Genomic DNA, 24,530 nt, shown 5'->3' with positions numbered 1-24,530 from the left:
TCGCTTATTACCCAGTACCAATAATCGAGTCTTTCATTATGTCTTTTTGACTGTTAATGGGAGACAACTTCAAATTTATTTGTTGCAATTGTTCGGTTTTAAACTACTTTACTGCAAGGCTAATGCACCTACATCCAATTAATCTGAATTCTAATTGGAAGCAGTAGGCCTTCAACTCATGAAATAATACATAATTATGTCAAGGATGAGTGGGATCCCACTTTTCGAATCCCTGCTCAGGTTGTTGCTCCAGTAACACTCTGTGTGGTCATGATTGATGATACCATATGCTTTGTCAACATGGTTTGTAGGTCTAGTGTAAGTCATTATTTGCAAAAGGTGATTTCGTAAAGTGCTTTAGCAATTTACAATATAATACAGTTAGTTTCAGAGCCTGATCTCTGTGATATAGGAAGCCCTTGCGGACTACAATATTGTAGCAGTTGAATTTCTAATAGGAATATCAGCCCAATAATTCTATTCCGTATTTAAAACGATACAATGAAGTGAAATTACATCAATATACCGTAAATGGTACACTTTTTCTTGAAAGGATCTGTCAACAAAACAGCCCTACATTTCTTCAAAGTTAAACTTTCCGTCTATTTGAAATATCGGGTAGGCTAATTGCCAGTAAACAAGTCTTTGTATTGTGGAGTGATGTCGTGTTATTGTAAGCTGTGAGAAAAATATTTTCCGACAAAATGCAAATATCACATAAACATTAATCTCATTACAATGTGACAAGCTATTACAATATTTTAAAATAGCAAATAAAAATCTGGTTGCTCTCTCACATTCAATTTTGACATAAATTGGAGAATCCTCAAGCATTGATTTTGCATGATTGTCTACCTTATCAAAACACTTAAGACTTACTGACTTATTATAAATCCCCAAATGAAATTGCTTCGAATGGTATATCACCTAAAGTAATCCCATTTAAAACTAGTGATTGTCATTTACATTTTTCGGACAATATCTGATTTTTCAGAGTTTAATCTCCCAGCTTGGATCTGGCCTGTTCTGACTATATCCTGTTTATTTCAGAATGAAGCATTAGGACTGAAATTTTTAGCATATTTTCTTTACATTATCAATATTTTAACTATTATAGAGAGAACTATCAGCTCTTTATCTAATCTTAACTAATGCCCCTTTAAGAATAAACTTGAATAATATGACAATACTCCAAATAACATACAAATACATTTTATTGTTTTCCAAAAAAACTCTGTTGTAATATTTACAATAGGATAACCAAGTTGTTAACTGTAAGTAAGCTTGTAGTATATACAGTCATTTAATCTATATATTTACATCAACTATTTATATATATATATATATATATATATGAACATAAAATCAACTAACATAAAATCAATTACACATCAACACATCTCTCGTTTAATCTAACCAGTTTTTGATTATCCCTTAGATGTTAAAAATTGCCGGAGGTTGTTTTTTTTTCAACCAAACAACTAGCTACTTGTAAATTTGATTTTCTTAGTCAACCAAAACATTTCTCATATTCAAAGCATTACCAAATTATTCCTACTACATGAAACATACACAATAGATTTTTCTACAAATAAATATAGATATATAAAATGTTTACCATCAAGAAGTCAAAGTGTGTATATATACACATCTTTCATTACAATACACCGACTTGATGGATTATAGCCACAATAAATGATTTATTTACACATGAAATTTATATTTTTTTCTTTGATTGGTGACAATTTTCACACCTCCCATGTTTGTTCCTAAAATAATGACCAAATATTTATATATGTAAAGATTTTAAGGAAATGGTTTACTTTATTCTTTATTATATCCTTGTAAAATATCAGGGGATACTAATATTTTTATAATTCAATATAAGTTTATTTTTTTCTTTGTTAATGGATGAAAAATTCAAATTAAATGTTGCCGTGTTTTGGGTTTAAAGTGGCAATATTGTTATTAATTTATAAAAACCAACCACGCCTAGTCTTTGCATGGAGGTAAAACATGTTATATTATGACCATTTAAAAGTTTATTGAATCTAATACAAACCTCCACATTTCTAAACCAGGTTTGAAAATTCTTAGATTGGTTGGTGATTAAAATGACATTTGTTTACAGAAAGTGATGTTATTGAGGAATAAAGCTAGTACCAAAGCTCAAATTCAACAATTAGTATGAATTAATAACACATATTTTTGGCTTGCCAACATAAACATAATTGTTGAATTGAGTTTGTACATGTATTACTTACATTATCAATGAACAATGTCTTTTCTATCTTTTAAAACCAATCATTGATCATATTTATAGACATTTGAATTATAACAGGGTGACTAGCTTATATAACCGTCTCTATGTAAAATGATAATCTAAACTTTAAGAAACATATGCTCCTTTCAAATAGAACATCTAATTATAATAAACTAAAAATAACTAGTGGAATTAAGATGGGGGAAGCTTCTGGTTAATGAACTGATCTTCAATCAGTAGTGAACTTTCGTCTAAAGAAACATTCCCTGATACATGCAACAAAAGTCTTTATAATGTTAAAATATCTACATGTGGTGTGTAAATATAATATAAATATAGAATGATATAACTACAATTAACATACAATAATAGATAAATATTATTATGTTTGACTTTTATTACATGTAAAATGCTTTTCAGCAGTTGTTTAATCTGCCTACCAATATATCACGGAATAATCAATAGTTTTACAGTTATATCAGATTTTATAATAATCATATTTATACTCTCAGTAGGACATGTATAGGTGTATTTAATAAACAGACTTACATTAGACAAAATAATGAAAGTAGAATTCAAAAATCTATGCATCATATTCAAACTGATCCATCATGGTGGGTCGGCACCATTCTACCTGACTGAACTGATTGAAATTCATGTCCCTAAAATCCGCACTAAAAGCTGCGATAGTGTAAAACTGGTTAATCACAATATGAGACCAAAACCGTCACGAGCATACGGTGACCGCGCTTTTTGCATCTATGCACCACATCTGTGGAATAGCCTGCCAGCCTCTCTTCGTGATATAGATTTGTTCGCCTCCTTCAAAACCGCACTGAAAACACGTTTTTAGAAAATTTTATTGTTGAGGCCGCAAGATTATGAAATATGCCATACATTGTAAATATGAAACTAGAAATTATATAACATACTCGAGAGTTTTATAGTATTAGGTTAAGATGTCTAGTTATTGTTGATATTTCTTTTAATTACTTGTAGTGTAAAACTGGTGAATCACAATATGAGACCAAAACCGTCACGAGCATACGGTGACCGCGCTTTTTGCATCTATGCACCACATCTGTGGAATAGCCTGCCAGCCTCTCTCCGTGATATAGATTTGTTCGCCTCCTTCAAAACCGCACTGAAAACACGTTTTTAGAAAATTTTATTGAGGCCGCAAGATTATGAAATATGCCATACATTGTAAATATGAAACTAGAAATTATATAACATACTCGAGAGTTTTATAGTATTAGGTCAAGATGTCTAGTTATTGTTGATATTTCTTTTAATTACTTGTAATGTTATTTTTAGAATGATTTTATGTACTGTCTATCATTGAATTATACACTAGGTAATTACTATATTGATGTAAAGCGGTTTGAGATGCTTTTATGTAAATCGCTATATTAAAAATAAATCATTACCATTAACAGGGAGTGAGGAATCCATTGCAAACTACAATATAGTACAAGTTGAATCTCCAAAAGGAATTTGTCCAAAATTGGTTCAATTATGGTCAGTATTTACAAAGTTTTCTTGAATTGAAAATTTGTCAACATTTGATATCCTCTGAAAATGATATAAATACTGTAAGATATGATCGAAAGCCAGAACCACCATAAGCTGTGGAAAATTTGATATTTTTTTTTTTAAAAAAAATGCAAAAGATGCACAGGGACTGATTTTTGAATTTACCGACACTAGAAAAATCTATTGTCATTAAAAAAGATACGATTTACTGTAAATATATACTTTTGATACACACATTATAAATGTCCTAATACTGAAATAACTGCATGCCAATCTACAGTGCAAATCATCTATATTGATCTAAATTTACTTGCACCAGTGAAAAATAACTATGCCAAAACTGGGATTAAGATGCCAAGAAATCGCTATAGTCGATATACCTCAATTCTTTTGAACACTTAAAATGTTTCTCACTATAACATAGACCATATCGATATGGTTAGTTGTATACCTAATTTTTTTACTTCAATATGCTTACATTCATATTTCAAGTGGCATATTGCAGATCATGACTCGTACTAGTATTGCACAATGTATTTCTCTAGGTTATTGGGTTTTATTCATAATTGTCTTTCAATTTTGAGTGAAGTCTGTATCACTACAGGCCCGGATTGTACAGCGCAGTGGACACTTACAGATAGCCCCCGGATCCATTCACTTTATCTGATATGTACGTACGTTTGTGATTTCTGCATATTGTGTATTGTCCATAGTTTGTTTTGTGTAATTATGTGTGGTGCAGTCCCTCTGCACTTATATTAGTACAAATAAACATATACAATTTAAAATAACAGTTGCTGACTCGGCCAATCCTAGCAAAAAAACATTTAAAATGATGAAAAGATAAGATAAATAGTAAAATAATTTACATGTATATAAAGGTAAGATAATGAAATGAGGTTTAATGTCCTACTTTTCTCCATTAACTGAGCTAATGAAGATGGATGATGGTTAAGTTTGCATTGAACAGTCTATATGATAACAATGATGAGCTTTTATTGTTAATTCATTCAGTGATGATGATATACAACCCATTCAGTCAAAATAATTTCACACAGAATTTGATTACTTCTTTGTCTCTCTTCACTTTTATAAAGCAATAGAAGGTCATGATATAATTACAGCACAGACAATATCACCGAAACATTTTAAAAAACGTAGAGGATATATTTACATTTGGTAAATCTGGTACGTTTATTATATTAAATTAATTAACAACTGTATGCAAGCTTTTATCAAATTATCACTAATAAATTTTTACATTTTCAGACACCCGCAGAAGAATTAACATTAACTACAGCAAAAATTATCCAAATTGGAAATTAAATCCATGACCGTGATGTTGAGCTCCACCTGAAGAATAATGGAACCCGTTCATGCCACCTCCACCAAACATCATCTGGAATATTTGATTTGGATCCATTTGGTCTGTAAAAGAAGTAAATATGGCATTTTAAATTTGTCTATAAAAATAACATTGCTAACATTGTTTTTATTTTGTTTTATTTAGTGAAAACAGCAAACATCTTAGTACTTTTTTTTCATCAGTATGGTTTAAAAATATGATAACAATACTTATTATTTGGATGTGATTTGCTGGTATAGGGATTAATCCATTTAACCCAAGAGCCTATTAAGAGATTAGCCATCCTATTCCTAGAGCTATTAACTCAGCAGACTCATCTTCCCAAGCCAATTAGTGGATTTTTGTTAATCCTTATACCCTCGTCAAAATTGCAAATAACTAAAAAAACTATTCTTTATATAAAATATATTTTATTACAAAAATATAGAGGATTTGTAGCACTAAAGAATTATACGTAATTTAATCACGTAAAGTGTGATTTACAGCAATAAAATAACATTTAAATGTCTGTTGAACTAAAAGAGTAATTTTTCTTTACAAGAAATCAACAAATTAGAATTGCACAAAAGAATATATATAAAAAAAAACATATCTACTTTCAAAATAGGGATTCTACTTTAAACTACATTTAGTTTTCCACAAGAATCGATCAGATTATTCAGTGGTTTATACATATATTATCAATATCACATAAAACATATCTACATAAATATTTACACTTTTCTTAATAAATACTTGGAATATTTTGTAAAATAAGCACTGTTTTTGAAATAACATTTTTAAATATAAGCACTGATTTGATAGTTATAAAAAACATTGATTTGATAATTATAAAAGTTATAAAAGCACTGATCTGATAATTATAAAAGCAAAGAGTTTATAGTTATAAAAACACATGTATTACAATAATCCACAGAATGATTTCTTCTGACAATTTCAAAATATAATCACACAATTTTATTATCACAATAATTCATAGAATAAAATATAATCACACCATTTTTATCACAATAATCCATAGAATAAAACAATTCTTTATCACAATAATCCATAGAATAAAACAATTATTTATCACAATGTGAATAACCCATAGAATGATTTGTTCTAACAATTTTAAAATATAAGCAAAGAAAATGTTCATCGCTTGTTAAATGGCCCGAAACAAACTACACATAAATGCACGGCACATGCATCACACCGATAGAATGACTCAGACATTTTTCCTTTTAGATGGCAATTTTTACAGCGTTTTTTCATGCTCATTTTCACAGGAAGTGATCCATATTTTCATTTGAACTGACTTCTTCCATTACAGAGTGTTTTCTTTTTCTGCATGCCACTGACATTTCACGAAGAGGTTTCACCAAGTTAATTCTAAATGTCATTAAATCTTTTGATTTTCTATTGCTGTGATTTTTTGATTCCTTGTATAAAATAAAATCATTAGAAATACTGATGTTCAACAGGAAATAAAACATGTACACCCACCATCTTTTGCACATTCGATGGATCAACTCCACCCATGTATTTATTATACTCGATTATGGTTGTTAAGAAACAAAACAAATCCCAAATAGCCATCCTTTTGCAATCTGATTACTTCCAAATTATGTGTCAGTGTTGTCAGCTGTTGACACAAAATGCACAACCCCTTTGTCTTTCCATACTCCTGCAGTCATCTGACCATCTTGTACCTTCACACTTTCTCCTTGTTTTTTTACTGTTTTTTTGGTGAGTTCTGCTGGCCAGTTTTTCCTGCTTTATTCCATCCTGTAACAGTTCCTTGAAAAGGGCTGGACTGGTATAAAAGTTGTCTGTATTAACTATCCTTCCCCTGTTTTTAACTTTCCCTGTTAGTTCTTTTACAACTTTCTTTGTAAGGCCGACTTCTGCTGTTCCCTCTCTTCTTTACCAGTATACATTTGGAATTCATTTACATATCCACTGAATGGGTCAGCTCTAACCCAGGATTTGATGACATACTTGACGGGTTTTGCTGGCATACATGTATATTGTCTACAGCCGATTCTTTTGTGAAAGGTAATCTTTGCCTCATCAATTGATGTATTCTGATGACAATTATACTCTTTCAAGCAGTTTTTTTGGTATCATGTCAATCAATGGTCTGGTATGATGTAATTTGTCATGGTCCGGCTGGCCTCTTTAGGTATTGGTTTCCTTGACATGTAAATATGGCAAAATCTAATTAAGTTCATACTGCCCCAAAAATGTATCTTTTGACCATTACATACAGATTCTCGATAGATGAATAATAAATTCTTACATGATTGGTATCTGTTCGTTTCGTCAGCAATTAGTTGATTTGTGGCTGGTTCAAAAAACAATTCTACAAACTCAACTTCACTCTTTTCTTCACTCATCTCCGTTGCTGGGTCGGGTACGGGTCCTGTAAACTTGGCGTCTCAATGGCTTGTAAATTATCGGTCCATTTCCCCGTATTTCTATGTTTTGGTTGTCAGTTTCCCCCATCAGAATTTTCCTCTTCATCTTCGCTTGATAGCGCCGAAAATTGAAAATTAAACTCACTATAATCCACATGTGCACTTTCCTCAATATCAGCAGATGTAAATCCCAAAAATTCTGATTCCATATCACTATCCATATCCAATAAATATTTGCCGTAAGAAGTGTTCAATTCTTGAAGAAACAATGACAAAATGGCAGATCGTGGCATGATTTTTACCTCTGATCTGTGACATAAATACTGCATGTATTTTATTGGATAATTAGCGAATGTAACATTCCCTTTTATTGGGTGGTTTATTTTTATTACCCAATCACCATTAATTTAAGAAATAAAAACAACATAAATCAGTTGATTGATCTGGCGCTTTTGTTCGCAAATGCCGTTCCCAGGTATGATGGGTCCGGGAAGTTATTTGCTACCGTCAATTACAGGGTGCGAGCTGATTCGCACTTGTCAAAAATGGCTTAATGTGAACTTCTAGGATGGAGAATTTTGAACAGACCAGTCCAGCCCTAGTCTTTTCAAATCCCAGCTGTTTGATCCACACATTTCCACACTCAATGAGAACCAGACTTCAAAATCAGACAGTACTGTTCTTCTTAGTTAACACAGAGATTCAACATGTGGCTTAAACTATTAGTCATCATGTTACCATTTATACTTACGGAATCCACCACCACCTCCATCCATCTCCTCCAAATCATGTCCTGCATCATACCTCGTACGTTTTTTACTGTCAGATAAAACACCATACGCCTCACCTACTTCTTTAAATTTTACCTCTTCTTCTTTCTGTACCTTTTCTTCTGCATGTGAATGACGATCTACAATAGCATAAATAATAATTTATGATGTTGGCAACCAATACAAATTTTTACTATCAACAATTGGAATGTTGTTGTCGAATAATTATAGAAAATATCAGGGATGTTTCAATGTTCGATTTCATCGATTCACATCTGTTTACACAACGAAGATCAACAAAAACTGCCTGGAGCTTCATTAAATCAGTATTATCTTCTTAGAAGTGTCATAAGCCTCAGAGATAACCATGCCACTGTTATGTCAATTTCTGTACTAGAATTTATGCAAACGGCAGAAGAACTCAATCTAACCAAATTGGGAATGCTAATGTAAATGCCACATTAGCTATTAAAACTTGCAATCTTCACTAACATATTTTGGAATATATAGTTTTATGATGTTTAGTGCAAGATTTAAAGCTAATTTTTATTGATTTTACTTGTGATAACATTTTTCAATATTTCACATCAATAATCGCTAATAAGAGATTATCGGCAATGTCAATAATATGTGCCATCATTAATGGCTTATGTTTACTTATGAATTTTATCTATGTTTTACTATTAGAAACATAACCAAACATTATATATCTCCTTTGAGTGGCATTTAGAAATTGACATACATAATAAACACAAAAACATAATATGGAACACAATTACTATTATTTGCTTGAAAACTTTGAGAGTACCCTCAATGAAATGTCGCTTTAATTAAAACATTATATACTTATCAACATTTTTGGTTGAATATATTAAACCCATTTAAATTTCATTTCATAGAGGGGATGAACATACCTGGATGATGTATTAAAGCTCGTTTTTTATAAGCTTTCTTTATTTCTTCTTCAGTTGCACCTTTCTGGACACCCAATAATTTATAATAATCTTTACGTTTACTCTTCTTTAACTCAAGTTTGGCATCATTTAATATTTTTTTATTCTCTGAAATATAATATTCAAATCATATCGATAAGAATAAATTTTATGTTGGAATTTAAGAGAAAACACCAATTTGGTTTTAAAGTTCTAAAATTCCCCTTTTTACATACAAGAAACAGTCTATTCATGGGCACTACTTACCTATTTTTAACAAAAAATATTTCTTCTGGAATAAAATCGCTAAATAAATTTTTAAACTTTCATTTCTCAACATTTTTACAAGTAGATAGCAGGTCATATTCTGTACAATGATACAGATATATAATAAAATAGTTTCCCCTATCCATGTTTCGCATTCGATTTTGTCTGAGAAGCACAATATTTTTTTTTTCTTTTGCCATATTAGGCCTACATCTGTTTTGTAATACTAATAATATCGAAAAGTATTCCACAAAAACACAGGTAGATGGGTGTAACATATTTAACATTCACAATTCTACATAGTCTTATAGTCTTTTCTTGGAAACTTACCTCTTGTTTTTTCTAAATTAAATATCTTTTCATAATCTCTTACTGCATCTTCATACCGTTCTAATTCCATATAACTATAAACAAAATCAATCACAGGGTGTCAGGAAATGAAACATACGCCTACTAGCAGCTAAGTCGTTAGAAATTTCAAAGAGATCAGCCCTTGATTGTAACCTCACGTTATAATGTTGGCTTATAAAAACACACATCAAAACAATCTAATTCTTAATTAGGGAAAGATCAAAGATGTAAATTACATTCACAGTCATTCTTTAGAACAAGATTAAGTATAGTATATAAAAACATAGTTTTTCTTACCTTCTTGCTCTTCTGGAGAAAGCTTTAACATAAGACTCATCTAATTCTATGGCTTTTGTACAATCATCTACAGATTCTTCATATTTTTTAAGCTGTGAACAAAATATAAAATAATTAGTTTAAAGTAGCAAAGTCTCTAACTCAATATCATCCAAAATCTTCCAACATTGAAAACACAAATTAATTGTCGGTTTAAATAAACATTGATGTTGTGATCTTACCGGGAAAAGATGGCCTTCTGATATCCAAAATTTAAGACAAACTAAACATTTTACAATTGGTACACGAATCATGTACCATAATGTTTCAGCGCTATTGGTAATATGGGACTCGAAAAACGAGGCTAGGCACATTCCACAAGTCATGTCAAACGGTGACGCTATCTTCTTATCTGGAGAGCATGCGCAATAAATACTATCGGCGTGGGCTGGAATAACCAGATGCTAGAGATTTCCATTGATTGAGACTTCTGTCATATTTCGCCGAATCTAACTGATTAGAAATTACAGTAAAAACAGAAACGATTAAATGTAAATCAATTTATATACATTCATATCACATTATTGTATGCATTGCGACCGATTCGTGTCAATTTCTAGGTCCCAAATATTAGCGATTTAGCTCCTTTAAGTCAACTCCTCCATATCAGTGAGTTGCCTCCCCTTAGACCACGAACTAACTGTTTAATGATGTAGAAAGAGCTGCCTTGGCTGGTCTATTTTCACACTGACCTCATCAATGTTGTTTCCATGTCATTGCCATTTCAAATTTCAAACCAGCATCCAAATTTTATTAATCATTTATTCATTGGTTCTAAATAATCATTTTGTTGAAACATTGCCTATGCCAACAAGTACAACGTTTGGGTCACATATTTCAAAAGCAAACACTGCATCAGTCACATTCACTAACTGGTAGGGGAGGGGGGGGGGGTATTTAACAATCATTTTGGATACCAATGACATTAGATACAATAGTTTTATAACAGACTATTAAAACAAACTATAAAGTAATTATCAGAAATATTTAAAATTACTAGTAATAGAAAATGGCTGAATATCAACAGCTTTCTTCGTTCACCATAAACAGTGTTGAATCAGATTATAACATTAACCTCTAGAGTGGAACTGGGCTACAACTTAAATATATACTTGGGCGTATAAAAAATAGTTGTATTTTTCTTTTAAATTTAAAGTAACCTAAATGTCTTACTTTAGCGGAGACTGTGGCTCTGTTACAGAATAATTTAGAATTGGTAGATTTATTATAAGGATCTATAGATAAGGCTTCAGAATAGAGATCATGTGCATGTTGATATTTTCCTGAACGAAATGCATCATTTCCCTCTTCCTTCTTGGATGTGAGTTGTTTTGCTTTCTGAAGAACAAATTAACAATATGAGTTACACTTTGAATTACATCTAAATCAAATAAAAGCTGCTATAAATCTATATAGCTATTGAGCTAATTATGACAATCGTTACAATAAAATCACTGCTTTAGATTTATTTTAGAGATAAATTAAATGTATGTCCATGTTCACTGAGCATGTCAGGCTCAAGAGTGTTATTCACAATTTGGTCATATTGCTTTGGTATTAAACAACTGTTGAAAATTTTCCTGTAGAATATTCCATGGGGCTCAAATATTTTTTGTAGGGATATTAGCATTCTTCAGGGGAGAACAGAGCTTTCAGGGGAGTGGATTATTACATAATATCTTACTTTGTATGCTAATCTAGCTCGTTGATGATCGGGTGCCAGACGCAATACTTTTTGAAAATGTTGAAAAGCTTTTGGTAAATTGTCTCTATAGTACAAACACAAGCCGCGGACGTATGTAGCATCAGCACACATATTATCACATAATAATATATTACTGAAATAAATGAACATTTATTCAAATAATTTGATTCGTTATTGGAACACAAATTGTGAAACTATGGTCCAAAATAGACAATAAAATGACACAATAACTTTTGCTTTAGGAATCATGATTGGGAAGAGCATGTACTATAAGCTTAGTGTTGGTGAGAAATGAATGAATGAATGAAATGGGGTGTTTAATGTCTTATCAACAATACTTGTCATCCTGAGACAAACATATGGCAATGTCTATTGTATTAGTGCAATTCGGTGCAGGATAATTTTCGAAACATGACATTTCCATGTATTCTTAAGATTTCAACTGACAAGGACTCTTTTTAGTACACACCAATGTGTACATGGATGAACCTTAGGTTTTCGTACAATCTGAATGACTGGGCAGTCCTATCTTGTTATCCACATGGGCCCTGAATCTGACAAGTGAATACCAGGCTTTAAAAATCCTGAAGAATCTTCTCAACTTATAAAAGTAGGACATTAAACCCCATCTCATTTCTCGGATCACATCAGGATTCAACCCGAACAGTCTAGTCAAGAATCCATTGTCCTAACTAGTCAACTTTCTGTAGAAGGAAATATTTCTATATCAATGGTTTAACATTATTATATGCCTTTCAAAACAAATAAGTTTGAGTCATTAACAAGGATTTCAGTCAATGTTCATTCAAAACTCATATAAATGACAGTAGTTCAGTCTTTTAATGTTTTTGACTAAATAATATATCCCAGTTTGTCCAATAAAAGATTTCAGTCTAGAGATTTAACTTACTTAGCTAATTCTTCTGATTCATCATATCTACCCAGTAATGCTAAACTTTCAGCTTTTAATATTTTAAACCTCTGACATCCTGAACAATGGACAAGGCATTTGTCCATGTAATATATAGTCTGAAAAAAAAAAATCATTTGAAATAAACACTTATCATAGATGTCAACAATAAAGCTGAAGATTTTGAAATAACGGCAGAACAATTATGTGACTTCATCTAGATTAACTCTTGGTAAAATCAGGGGCCATAATCCAGGAAGTTATGGTCTGATACGCGCAAATATCGCAAGGAACCGAGATCTTTGGAATATAAACATATTTTAAGTTTCACCAAATGTGGGCGTATAAATATGAAACTATACACCAAGTTTCACCACTCTTACTCAATTAGAAACAAAGTTATTGAGCTCCAAAGTCTCAACAAATCAAATTGTTTTCAACTATGCTCAACCGAAGTAGGAAATGCTCATTACTGAGAAAGATGACTGAAATAATACTCAATCAAGATGGAACATGGAAGGAAGAGCATTTGCATTACAACTGTAGATGAGAGAGAGGTGAATATCAGTTAACTGATGTTTAACATAAGACTAAGTAATTATGTAAATGAATTTGCATCAACAGCATGAATAAACATGGTCATTAATTTGAATGGTTGGCCGCGAACCAGAATATTTTTTGTTATACGGGATAGGTTTAAGATTATTTTTCTTAGCCTTTAAATATTGATTTACCACTAACCGTTCTAAAATCTTGCCTTTCATAACAAATTTCAGCTTTTTCTGTGAGATCTAAAATTTGTTCTGATGTTTTTATCTGAAATAGAATAAATAATGTTAGTAATCATTAAAAACCTACTAAACTTCAATGAAATTCACATTTTTAGCCATGATAAAGTATCAACAATGGGACAGAATTGTACTTACTTCATTTTGTGAGGTTGCATTTTTGGGATCAAGTTGTAAAACATGCTGGTAACTTCTAATGGCCGCTGATGCATTCCCCAAAACCAGATGACATTTCCCTTCTCGTAAATACCCCTGAACAAAGTTAAATATTAAAAATTAATACTTCAATATGGATCAGGATAAAAAATGAGGTTTGCATTTAATAATGCTATAAATGCCTATGTGCATCTTTTGTTTTAATAATGAACTTTTCACTTTTAGCAAGCTAGGTTAGTTTCCAACTAAAGTTTTTATAGTTTCACACATCAAGGACAGTTACAACAGCAATCAAAGATGGATTAACTTCCAATGCAGTGAAATTACAACTGTGTCAACAATGTCTTACCATTGTTCTAGACAAGACAATTGAGTGAAGCTCCCAAAAATACCAGCAATTTGAAGACATTTTAATGTTTGAGAATATATCTAGAGTTCCCAGATTTTGATATATCCAAATAATAAAATTGTCTATGGTGCAACAGATTCAAAACCATGTTGTTAGACTACCTGGATCTTCTTCCTAAAATCATTCAGAAGCTTACATCACAAATAAAATACGTTCAAATAATGAGGTCATCACTGATTAATTATTATCATGAAAGTAGCAAACTATATAACTTGTTTCTATTATGATGAAACATGAAGATTCAATTCAAATCCAGGTTAAGTTGGTGTAGTGTTTAGCATGGGTTAGCATGGGTTAGCATGGTGTAGCACTATCCCAGTCCCTCTCTGTATTTGAAGTCAATCTGAATGTCTGTGGTGTTGAGGTTGTGTTAATTAGCGGTACACATGTATGTATATATGTACACCACCTGGCCACCTGTGGTTCAGTTTTAAGTCCAGTGCCAAAGTTGGGTAATGGTTTTATTTTATCATGTTGTTGAATTTAGGTCTTAACATGTATCTGTGTTTTTAAACACGGGTTAAACCAGTGTTACACTTGTATACTATTCACATCACCAGTGTCAAATTAGTTTTACTTTAGGCACTGTCTCAATTTAAGAATATTTCAATATTTAGAAGTAAAGCTAAAGATTGAAGTTGGATTCTACAGTAACATTATAGTGAGATTATATATTGTGTATGGCCAAATGAACATTTGTGCAAATGAAAAAATAAAAAAAAAATAAAAAAAACATTTAATATTCATCAGCAAGCTTTTATTATCACATTTTGATATTCATTTTCTGGACTACTGTCATATTTATCAAAATAAAAAAGATAGGTTGCCATACGCCCACAGCAGCTAAGTCATTCGGGCAGTCAACAAGGGTTGTCCCATTTTTTAAATTTTTTGGGGTTGGTAATAAACACTAAAATCTGATTAAGAGTAACAACTCATAATATAATTATCAGAAATAAGTAGAATTTGTTTGGCTTCCTGTTCTGCTCCATGCTAACGTTTAGTATACAAAACATTTAATATCATGGATTTAGCTGTTCAAGTAAAAATCAATATACATGTTCTGTGTATAAATTTAAGGTCAATCGAATGATAACTTTGGCCTATAGAGCATCCACAAGATTTTTTGAAGTAATCAAGGGAGATAACTCTGGCAGTAATTATCGTAAATCCTAGAAAATCAATAGCCGTCTTCGTCTCATGACTTTGAACAATGTATAAATTTACCAGCGGTTTCCATGTAAAATTCGCCCACATTTTGCATGAGTTGGACAGGGAGCTAGCTAAAAACAATGGGTTTTTTTTGTACGATCAGGGAACATAATCCAGGAAGTTACCGTCCAATATGCATGAATATCGAAAGGAACCAAGATCTTTTGGATATTAACCTACATTTCAATTTTCTTCAAAATCGGATAGAAATTGTGACCTGTAGATTGTGTTCACAAACAAGATTTTTCAAAGTAATCAAGGGCCATAACTTTGGCAGTAATGATCGTAAATCGTTGAAAATCAATAGGATTCTTCGTCTCATGACAAAAAGATTTTTCAGTTTTGATCAAGCTGTATAACTCTGGCAGTAATTAATATCGAACCCAATAGGCTTTTCCGTCCCATGACCTTAAACACCGTGCATAAATTTAAAGTCAATCAAATATTAACTTTATCATCTAGGGCAGCCACAAGATTTTTCAAAGTGATCAAATGCCACTAGTCCTGGCATTAATATCAATTTAAAGTCAATCAGATATTAACTTAAGCCTCTAGAGCTTCCACAACCAAATGTGGATACCAGACCGACGTACGAAAGGACCACATTTCAATGTAGGCGTATAACAATATATTTCTAAATAAAGTGCAGGTCTAGATGGATATTATATTAATAAAGAGTTGTCAAGGTTACCCCTGCGTTAATATCATTTACACCACCAGTTAAAAGAAAGCTATAACACAACCATAGAGAATATATTAGCCCACGACTTTTAATTGTCTCATAGAAACATAACAAAGATATCCTAGCCAGGAGCAGGATAATTGCTGTCCATATTTCTTTGGGTTTCTTTGTATTTGTTTAATATTATTTTTGTTACCATAAAAAAATAACCAATAAAAACTTTTATATCATTATTATGTAATCATTGATCTAGATATTTTGATTCATTTTATTTCACACAGGATAGGGTTTATTAATCATTTAATAAAGTATACTACAAAAACAAATAAAATGCACAGCAATTGTCCTGTCGTCAGTTGTCCTCCCCGGCAATTGTCCCTCCCGCAGTTGTCCTAGAGATTGTAAGGTTTAACTTTCAGTCCAGCACTAGAGAACTATTATAAAAGTGTTATTACTAATAAATCATTCAAAACATGATTACCTTTAAGAATTTATTATCTAACTTTACAGACTGTTGTGCATCTTCTAACGCATCTTTATATTTATATAACATCATGAATGCTGCAGCTCTATTACTGTAATATGCAGCACATGTTGGGCATAGATCTAAAATATACAATATAGTATGATTACAGTATACAAAAAAAAATTGATTAAAGGGGAGGAATCATCTGCCCAATTAGCCCAAGTTTCTAATGCCAGCATCCCTACATAAATAATAGCATATGAACGATCTGGGTAACCTTGGTTTACCAACAATAATCAGTTAAGTTACTGCATAGGCAATAAAAAATTTAATAATTTAACTTAAAGATGGGTTGCCAGGCAATGAAACATTACGTCCAAGACAGCTAAATCGTCAGAGCGGTCGACAAGGGTTGCCGTATATTTATTCTTTTGTAGGTAATGGGTGTATTTACAAGACACTGATATCAGATAAATCAGCCAGACCATAATCAACTTTCGATGTCATCGCTAGCCTACGATATTTACTGGATTAGAATATGGTCTGCTACTCAACGCTCACTGATAATTAAATGAAATGAAATGGAGTTTCACATCCTACTCCTAAATTGGGCTAATGAAGATGGGCAGACGCCATATTGTGTACTATGAGGGAAATTTTGCCCGGGCAGCAGCTCTACGGCCTACTCTTATATCGATTTCCAACTGCCAAGGGATCTTTTACGTGCACGCCAATATGTACACGGGACCTCGGTTTTCGTCCCATCCGAACGACTAGACAGCTGTCCTTGTCAGGCCCTCCGTCCTGCATCACTGACAAGGGGAAACCATGCATCTGGATGAACTTTCTCGGCCAATGCAGGGATCGAACACCCGACCTCCAGGCTAGCGAGCCGGTGTGTTACCCACTTCGCCACGTGATCCCCAATTAAATCAAAAAATGGATAATCCAGACTATGTTTTTCATTGTACCAACTTGAGTAATGATGATCGAGGCTAGGCCTAAAATTCAATCGCTAAATTCTTGGTTCTGAGTGGATCAATTTCACTGAAATTTTCAGCACATTCCCTTTACATTATCTAGTTTTTAACTATTATTGTGAGAACTGCCAGCTCTTTATCATATCTCTCATATGTATCTTTAAGCACATACTTTGTTTACGGAGGTAGCGTTAATCCAAGGAATGTCAACATGCTTCTTGACAGGTAGGCTAGACAAGATGACATTTGTAAATCCGAAAAAAAAAGTTGGGCACAGAAATAGCAATCTCGCTCAGTCTAACATGAATCTACAGTACCAATGCTATGAATGTTTATATTTATGTTACTGGTACTTGATTTCCATCGTGATGGATAAATATTTTGTGGTGAATAAGTTACATATTTGTTGGGGAAATAATTTATGATTTTTGCTGATATTAGTGCATGCTTTTAATTGTGCTCCTAATTTTGAAATGAAATGAAAATGAATGGGGTTTAACGTCTCCAACTGGGCTAATGAAGACGGGCCTAATTTTAAAGCAAAGAGTTGAAGGAGGTTGATTGTGCTCCGCTGAAATCAATCCCTGCATTTTTACTCTAATAATAGTTCCAGAATAGATAATGAAAAATTAATATATTGACAATTTCATTCAAATTACTTGTTTCTCAGCAAAGTTATCAGACTTTAAAATGTTAACAATATAGTCTTGATTGTCACGTACCATTGTTATGATAGTAAATGTTAATTTTACAAATTTTTATATTTCTTTAATTAGAAATGTCAAAATATTACAATCTCACAATTTATTTTTTTTTCTGTTTTTTTTTTATTTTTTTCAATCTTCCATAACATTTAGGAGAGCATTCTAAACAATACCCGAATCTTGACAAGGAGAGCCATTTTTTGAGCATTTGCATTTATCAAATGTCAATCCTGGAAGATTGGCCAGCTTTTTATCTAAATCTGACCTAATGCATCTTTAAAGCAAGGAGATCTTACTGATAGCTTCGGTGTAACAATGAACAGCATCTTTATATTTCTGTTGTTTATAAAATTTGTTGCCTTCCTCTTTTTTATCTTCTGCCAAAACAGCCGGATCATCTATGATAACAACACTGGAAAACAAAACACAAAGTGCCCACTCACAGTTATACAATTTTCATGTTCATTTTCTTCAAGAAAACATTTTACGACAATAGTCCATGATTAGATTTAGCTATGAGAACATTGCAAAAACATTGACATACATCAGAGATGAGAACATTGCAAAAACATTGACATACATCAGAGATACACCACATGTACATGTACCGGTATGTACTTTTTTTTTTTTTTTTAGCTACAATTGATTCCCTTTAGTTTCACTTTCAAACTCATTTTGTTGATTAATGCCTGTAGACTGTAAAATCTTATAAATAAAATAATTTTAAATTGTTAGCCATACTTGTATGTAGCGACACAACAGCAAATAAATATGATCAGTTAAGATATCACAGTCCTTTTCACTGACAGGTACTGCTAGGTTAATACCAGTGTGATTCATAATACATAGATATTGGATTTGCAGGAATCTTCGAGTCACAGAATTTAAGCACACACTTATTATTGAAAATCACACGAAAAGCTTGATACAACTGCGTACATACGTGATCAATAGAACATTTGAAAAACTATTCTTACTGGGTCTATTTTCTTTCTGCTTTGTAAGCTTTTATTTACAGGTTCAATAACTATTCTTCCCCTGTTATTCATATTCAGTCAAGAGAAAATTTCATAAAAAAAAAAAGACTGAATGTTCGCACATGTATGCCCCAAACATTTATTTTAGCACTGGTTAGAAGCATCTCACCGCGGGAAATAGTCATTGAATAGTTAAGCAAGTGACATTATTTTTAGATAAATAACATATTAAAAAATCATATAATTCTTTTTTAAATTGGTGGGATGAAACGTCCCTATATTAGTTGGATGAAACGACCCACCCCATGTAAATTTGGGATGAAACAGCCCGAGCTGAAACGGTATCGCGTCATTTGGGACTCATGTCATTTGGGACTCAACATAAGCGACATTTGGGACTCAGTTGACGACGTTTTGGACTTGATTGGCGTCAATTGGGACTCAACACAAACGACATTTGGGACTCAATATAAACGACAGTTGGGACTATATATTTATGATATATAGTAACAGCTGTCTTAGTTGTCTTTCGTTTTATTTAGTTGATCGGCGATTGTTGAGACCGCGATTAACACTGCTAGTTCTCCTTTGTTTTGTTTTATCTGCGAGTATAAAACTTCTCCTTTGTTTTGTTTTATCTGCGAGTATAAAACTTGACAATAATATATTGTTGAAAATTTGTGTATATTTAGTAATACTTCATTGTTTTTCTTTTATCAAATAGTAAACGAGCTTGATTGACCGACCACTGCTAATGTTTTTTCGTGAAACGGTATAACTGCAATCAACACACAGTCGCCATTCTCGATGATTGACAACTCACGTTTTTCCTCATCCACCAAAGAACCATTAGGTTTCTTTGAACATACTGCAATAACATCGGGATTACCAGTTAATCAGCTTTACTGTGTGAACCGTGGTAAATAATAAACGGATTTCTTCGATTATGAACAAACTACTATACTTTGGTTATTATAAACTTACCTGTGTGTTTGAAATTACCTCCGGTTATATAAAATCCATTGTACAACTATATGTCCTAGCTAATAAAAAAGTTCTCTCTTGTAAAATTGAACTCATCACAAACTTTGACACCGAGAAATAACCAAAATGGAAGCTAATTGCGTCACTTATCAGGATATATCATTTCGTATAGGGGGGGTCAAGACTCAAAGCAAGGCTTGTCTGTCGTTACGGTTGTGTTTGAATAAGCTATTCCTCTCGGAACCCAGTAATGAGTTTGGGCGTTTAAAAACATAAATACGCCAGTAGTCCAGTATTTTGTTTCCCTCTTGTATTATAATTATTTGGTTAGAGAGTTTGGTTGGATTATTTCTTTTGAACTATATTTCACCCTTGAATATTTTTAATATTTCCTGATGAACTTACGCAGTCCCGTCAATTAACCTCAGCAATCTGCTGTAGCCGAGGTAAATGCCGATGTATTTTACATTTGCCTAGACAACATAAATAGCCGAGGCCATTGGATCATTGAATAGGTATAGGCCTATTAATCATACCGCACACCGGATTAATTATCGGCAGATAGTTCAGTTTCTTTCTATTTCGCTCTGAATATTATTTCCGGTGTGCAAAAAACTGTTTAGAAAAATTTATAATCGTAACACAATTATTTTGTAAATTCCCGGCTTTGTTTTGAAATTCACAAGGCAATGTATCCAATATACAATTATATATACAGGTATACATGTAATTGGTGATATATTCATTGTGAATAAAATTTAGTAGTAGACTGACAATCAATTGTTTCCAAATCAATGTCTTTGTCTCAGTTGCTATTGTGTTGCCCAAACTCAAAAAATCAAAACGGTCATGCGCTGTTGTGATTACAACACACGTGATTCAACCTTTACCCCCTTCAACATATTATGATGGTTTAGCTCATGACGTGACATGTGTAATGTTGCGATGGACACTGTCGAAAATACAAGCAAAAACTTTAACTTTTCAAGAGAGAACTTTTGTTTTGGTTTGGATATTTAATTGTGCAATGGATTTTATTCAACCGGAGGTGATTTCAAACACATAGGCAAGTTTTTAATAACAATTATTCAGTAGTTTGTTCACAATCAAAGAAATCCGTTTATAATTTACCATGGTTCACACAGTAATTATCCCGCTTTGATCGTTGCCATTTCTTATATTTTCCACCAAAAAACTTTGCCATAATTTATCGATTGGTATTGCCATCTATGACAAGCATGTCAACGTGCAGCTCACGGATTATCGTTAACAATTTCTAGGGGCTTGTAAAAAAGATTGCATGTCGTGTAAATATTTATTTTGTTTTTTGTGTAGGTCTAGGTCATTTTCAAATAAATTCATCAGCATATTATTCGTTTTAAATAAATATATAACTTTTATGAGAAACGATGATTATCAAAGAACCGTAAGTGCAACTAATGTTTTATCGTTTGGTTGAGCCTTTTACTTACCACGTTTTTCATGTTAATAAATATTTTCTTTCGTGTTTTGAATTGGCCTATTTCTAATAAATTATCCTGAGTCCCAAACATCGTATATCCGAGTCCCAAACGTCGTATATCCGAGTCCCAAACGACGTATGCCAAAGTTCCAAACGTTGTATACCCGAGTCCCAAATGTCATGGTCATATTTTTTTAAGTCCCAAATGACGCTAGTCCCAAATGACGTGAGTCCCAAATGACATGTAATCGCTGAAATGGTCGTGGGATGAAAACATAATCAATCGTTGTTTTGAAGAAGAAATTGTCAATTTTATTTATTTGAAGCTCTATGTGATTAGCGTTTGCAAGAAGAAACTATACAGCACCATCTCTTAATCTTATATCAAAACATGGAGGGTTGAGAGATGAGGTTTCTCATCTAGATTATAGATAAAACTAACCTCCACCCAACAGGACTGAGGTATCATATCTAGGTTAGACTGAACAATGATGAAACTTTGTCATGACTTCTACATTTGGTCATGGGGAACAAAATATAGCCTCAGAACAGAGGTGGAGTAGAGCGGTATTTTCATATTAATAATTATGCTGCCTTGTTAACAGGAACAGACAGGAAAGGGTCGATTTAATAAAATGGAGGACAAATTATTCCTTCCCACCGAAGTGATGAATATATTCTGTCGTCATGACTCATTGGAAATTATTATTGCTACATAAATTGAAATTTAAAAGGGTGAACACCCAGCAGTTGAGTTAGACTTACTTAGTGTGTTGTTAGTCAATTCAAGGGAGGTAACCAGATATACTGCTTGGCTTGGGGTTTTCAATCGTTTAGGATATCAAATACCAAAAAACTGCTAGTGTGTGTACAAAAAATATTAGTTTAGTCTCGAAATGACTTCAAATACTACACAAATCACGATATATGGGAACAAAAAATATTAAAACTGAACCGGAAATAGATCAGATGAAAATTTTTCGAGAATATTCTCAAATTTAGTTTCGATTTAGCAATAGAAAATCGAAATAAAACTCGTTTTTGTGTTAAACTAATGAAACTTCGGCAATTTTTTTGATGTAAACTATAGTTTCGCTTTAAACTTACTCTTCCTCAATATTCATATCATCAGAAGTTTCTTCTGAGACAGAATTTTCTGTAGGTGACATTTCTTCGTCCGACATATTCGTAACGTGCTTGCTGATCAAGAATATACGAGAATAGGCGAGATTTTCTATTTATAGAACGTTACCGATTGGGTTGTTAATGACGTCAGCGGGTTTAATAGTTACAAGTGAAGTGCATATTTAGCCTACCGAGAATACCATATAGATCTAGTGGCCTAATGGTATGTCTATGGGGATTACAATATCACTTCATTGGAAGCGGACGTTAAATAAAACTATTTCACAAAAGAACCAGTCAGATTTATAATAAGCAGTTTTATAAATAAGCTGTTTCAACTAGACCTTATTAACAGACTTAAATAGACCTTATTAACTTTAATAAATTTAATATTAATAAAGTCCGATAAGCCTAATCCTATAGATTGGGCCAAATCATTTTATTTAAAAAAAATTAAAATGTTAATTAAATTTGGTCAAAATAAAAAATTAAAATCCCAAATAAATGGGCCAGTGCAAATTGATGGGTTTTTTGCATCAAAATGTTTTGATATTAAAACTCTTCTCATTTATTTAAACATTAATTAATATTAAGAAATTTGTCTAGCAAGCTGGCAAAATTTTAGACCCAGCTGGCCCCTCAGCCAATCTCAAATTATTTCAATGTGTCAGTGAAATGGAAACAGCAAGTGTTATGCATTTATACCTTTGGCATAGAGCTGTGCTGTTTATTTGATAAACTGATTAATCAAATGACAAACAATGACCATCACATTTCTTCAGGGCTTGACCAATCAGAAAAAATAGTACATAAATACTAAAATAGTACATTTACTTTATTGCACTGGACTGTGGTGCAACTTTTTCATTAAATAAAACCATTTAATATTTGAATGACATTGATACCGTAGGGATTAAAGATGAACAACGAGTTTTAAAAAAAATAATTCTAACCTATTATGATATAGGCCGGCCTCAACCACGCCTGATGACTAAAAAAAACCTTTTCTTTTCTTTTAAGATGATCGAACATTCCAAATAATTACAGCAAGTTTTCGTGCATTGATTATTTAGAAATGATTATATTCGATATTTTAAGAATATAATATTCCATTGCAATTGAAATTGTAACGTGTACGCCAAGTTTTCAGTCAATTTTTGGCAGATTCAAAACCTTCGTAAAATTGCGGGAAATGCATTATAAATTCGTCAACGTCCCTCCCTCGATCAAGTTAGGTGACAAACAAATTTTTTATAGCTTGGAGTATCTCCCCGCAAACACAAAGTTTTGAGAGGGATTTTAAGCAAATTTTTGATAGATTGATTAGACAAAATTTGAGCAGCTTTCGTTAAAGGGACAATAACACTCTTGCTGGCTTGACATTTCCAGAAAATAAAAAATAGCCTTATTCTAAGTATTAATGTGTTAGTGTCTTACCTGTTGTGTAAATTATCCATTAAATCCTATTTTACTTGTCCAGAGGGTTCAAAAATATTTTTAAATCCAAGTCACATTCGAAAAGCTTTACGTCAGGCTTTTCAAATCATTTAGTTTAATTTTTTCCATTTTTTTAAAATTAGGTGTGTTAAGATGAAATTTGTATCATCAATTAATTGGAATATTGTAAAATAGTGCAATTTGTTGACCAGAATAAAGATTGGGACATATTATTCAGTTACAGCAAGAGTGGTATTGAGCATTTAACGAAGACTGACACAGTTATGACGTCATAACTTTGTTTTGAGGA

At 32.3% G+C, this 24,530-nt stretch overlaps 1 protein-coding gene across 2 annotated transcripts; it reads right to left on the bottom strand.

Annotated features, from left to right (window-relative positions):
* Positions 1–1,196: 1,196 nt before the first annotated feature.
* On the bottom strand, positions 1,197–22,864 carry LOC126807805 (dnaJ homolog subfamily C member 7). Of its 2 annotated transcripts, XM_050532635.2 has the most exons (13): positions 22,766–22,864; positions 18,532–18,647; positions 16,567–16,691; positions 13,765–13,878; positions 13,580–13,654; positions 12,839–12,957; positions 11,908–12,061; positions 11,397–11,561; positions 10,185–10,276; positions 9,867–9,940; positions 9,252–9,398; positions 8,319–8,477; positions 1,197–5,227 (listed from the first exon to the last, which is right to left on the bottom strand). In XM_050532635.2, the coding sequence occupies exons 1-13, from the start codon at positions 22,840–22,842 to the stop codon at positions 5,106–5,108; spliced, it is 1,539 nt and encodes a 512-aa protein (XP_050388592.1). In that variant the 5' UTR covers positions 22,843–22,864; the 3' UTR covers positions 1,197–5,105. The 2 variants fall into 2 exon arrangements, with proteins under 2 accessions (XP_050388592.1, XP_050388593.1); XM_050532636.1 differs by lacking the exons at positions 18,532–18,647; positions 22,766–22,864 and adding an exon at positions 14,132–14,305.
* Positions 22,865–24,530: the final 1,666 nt, after the last annotated feature.

The sequence above is a fragment of the Patella vulgata genome, chromosome 9 (assembly GCF_932274485.2).
Source record: "Patella vulgata chromosome 9, xgPatVulg1.2, whole genome shotgun sequence".
Taxonomy (NCBI): domain Eukaryota; kingdom Metazoa; phylum Mollusca; class Gastropoda; family Patellidae; genus Patella; species Patella vulgata.
Note: the sequence above shows the minus strand (reverse complement) of the source record. Positions and strands in the feature narration are given on the sequence as shown.

What these genes read in the sequence shown, in the direction of transcription:
- LOC126807805 (XM_050532635.2), bottom strand. Translation starts at nt 22,842, where the DNA reads ATGTCGGACGAAGAAATGTCACCTACAGAAAATTCTGTCTCAGAAGAA. An exon ending in AAAGGCAAGATTTTAGAACG is followed by an intron (nt 12,958 to 13,579) that starts GTTAGTGGTAAA and finishes TTTTTTTTTCAG; the next exon opens with ACTATATATTACATGGACAA. An exon ending in GAATCAGAAGAATTAGCTAA is followed by an intron (nt 12,062 to 12,838) that starts GTAAGTTAAATC and finishes CATTTATTTCAG; the next exon opens with TAATATATTATTATGTGATA.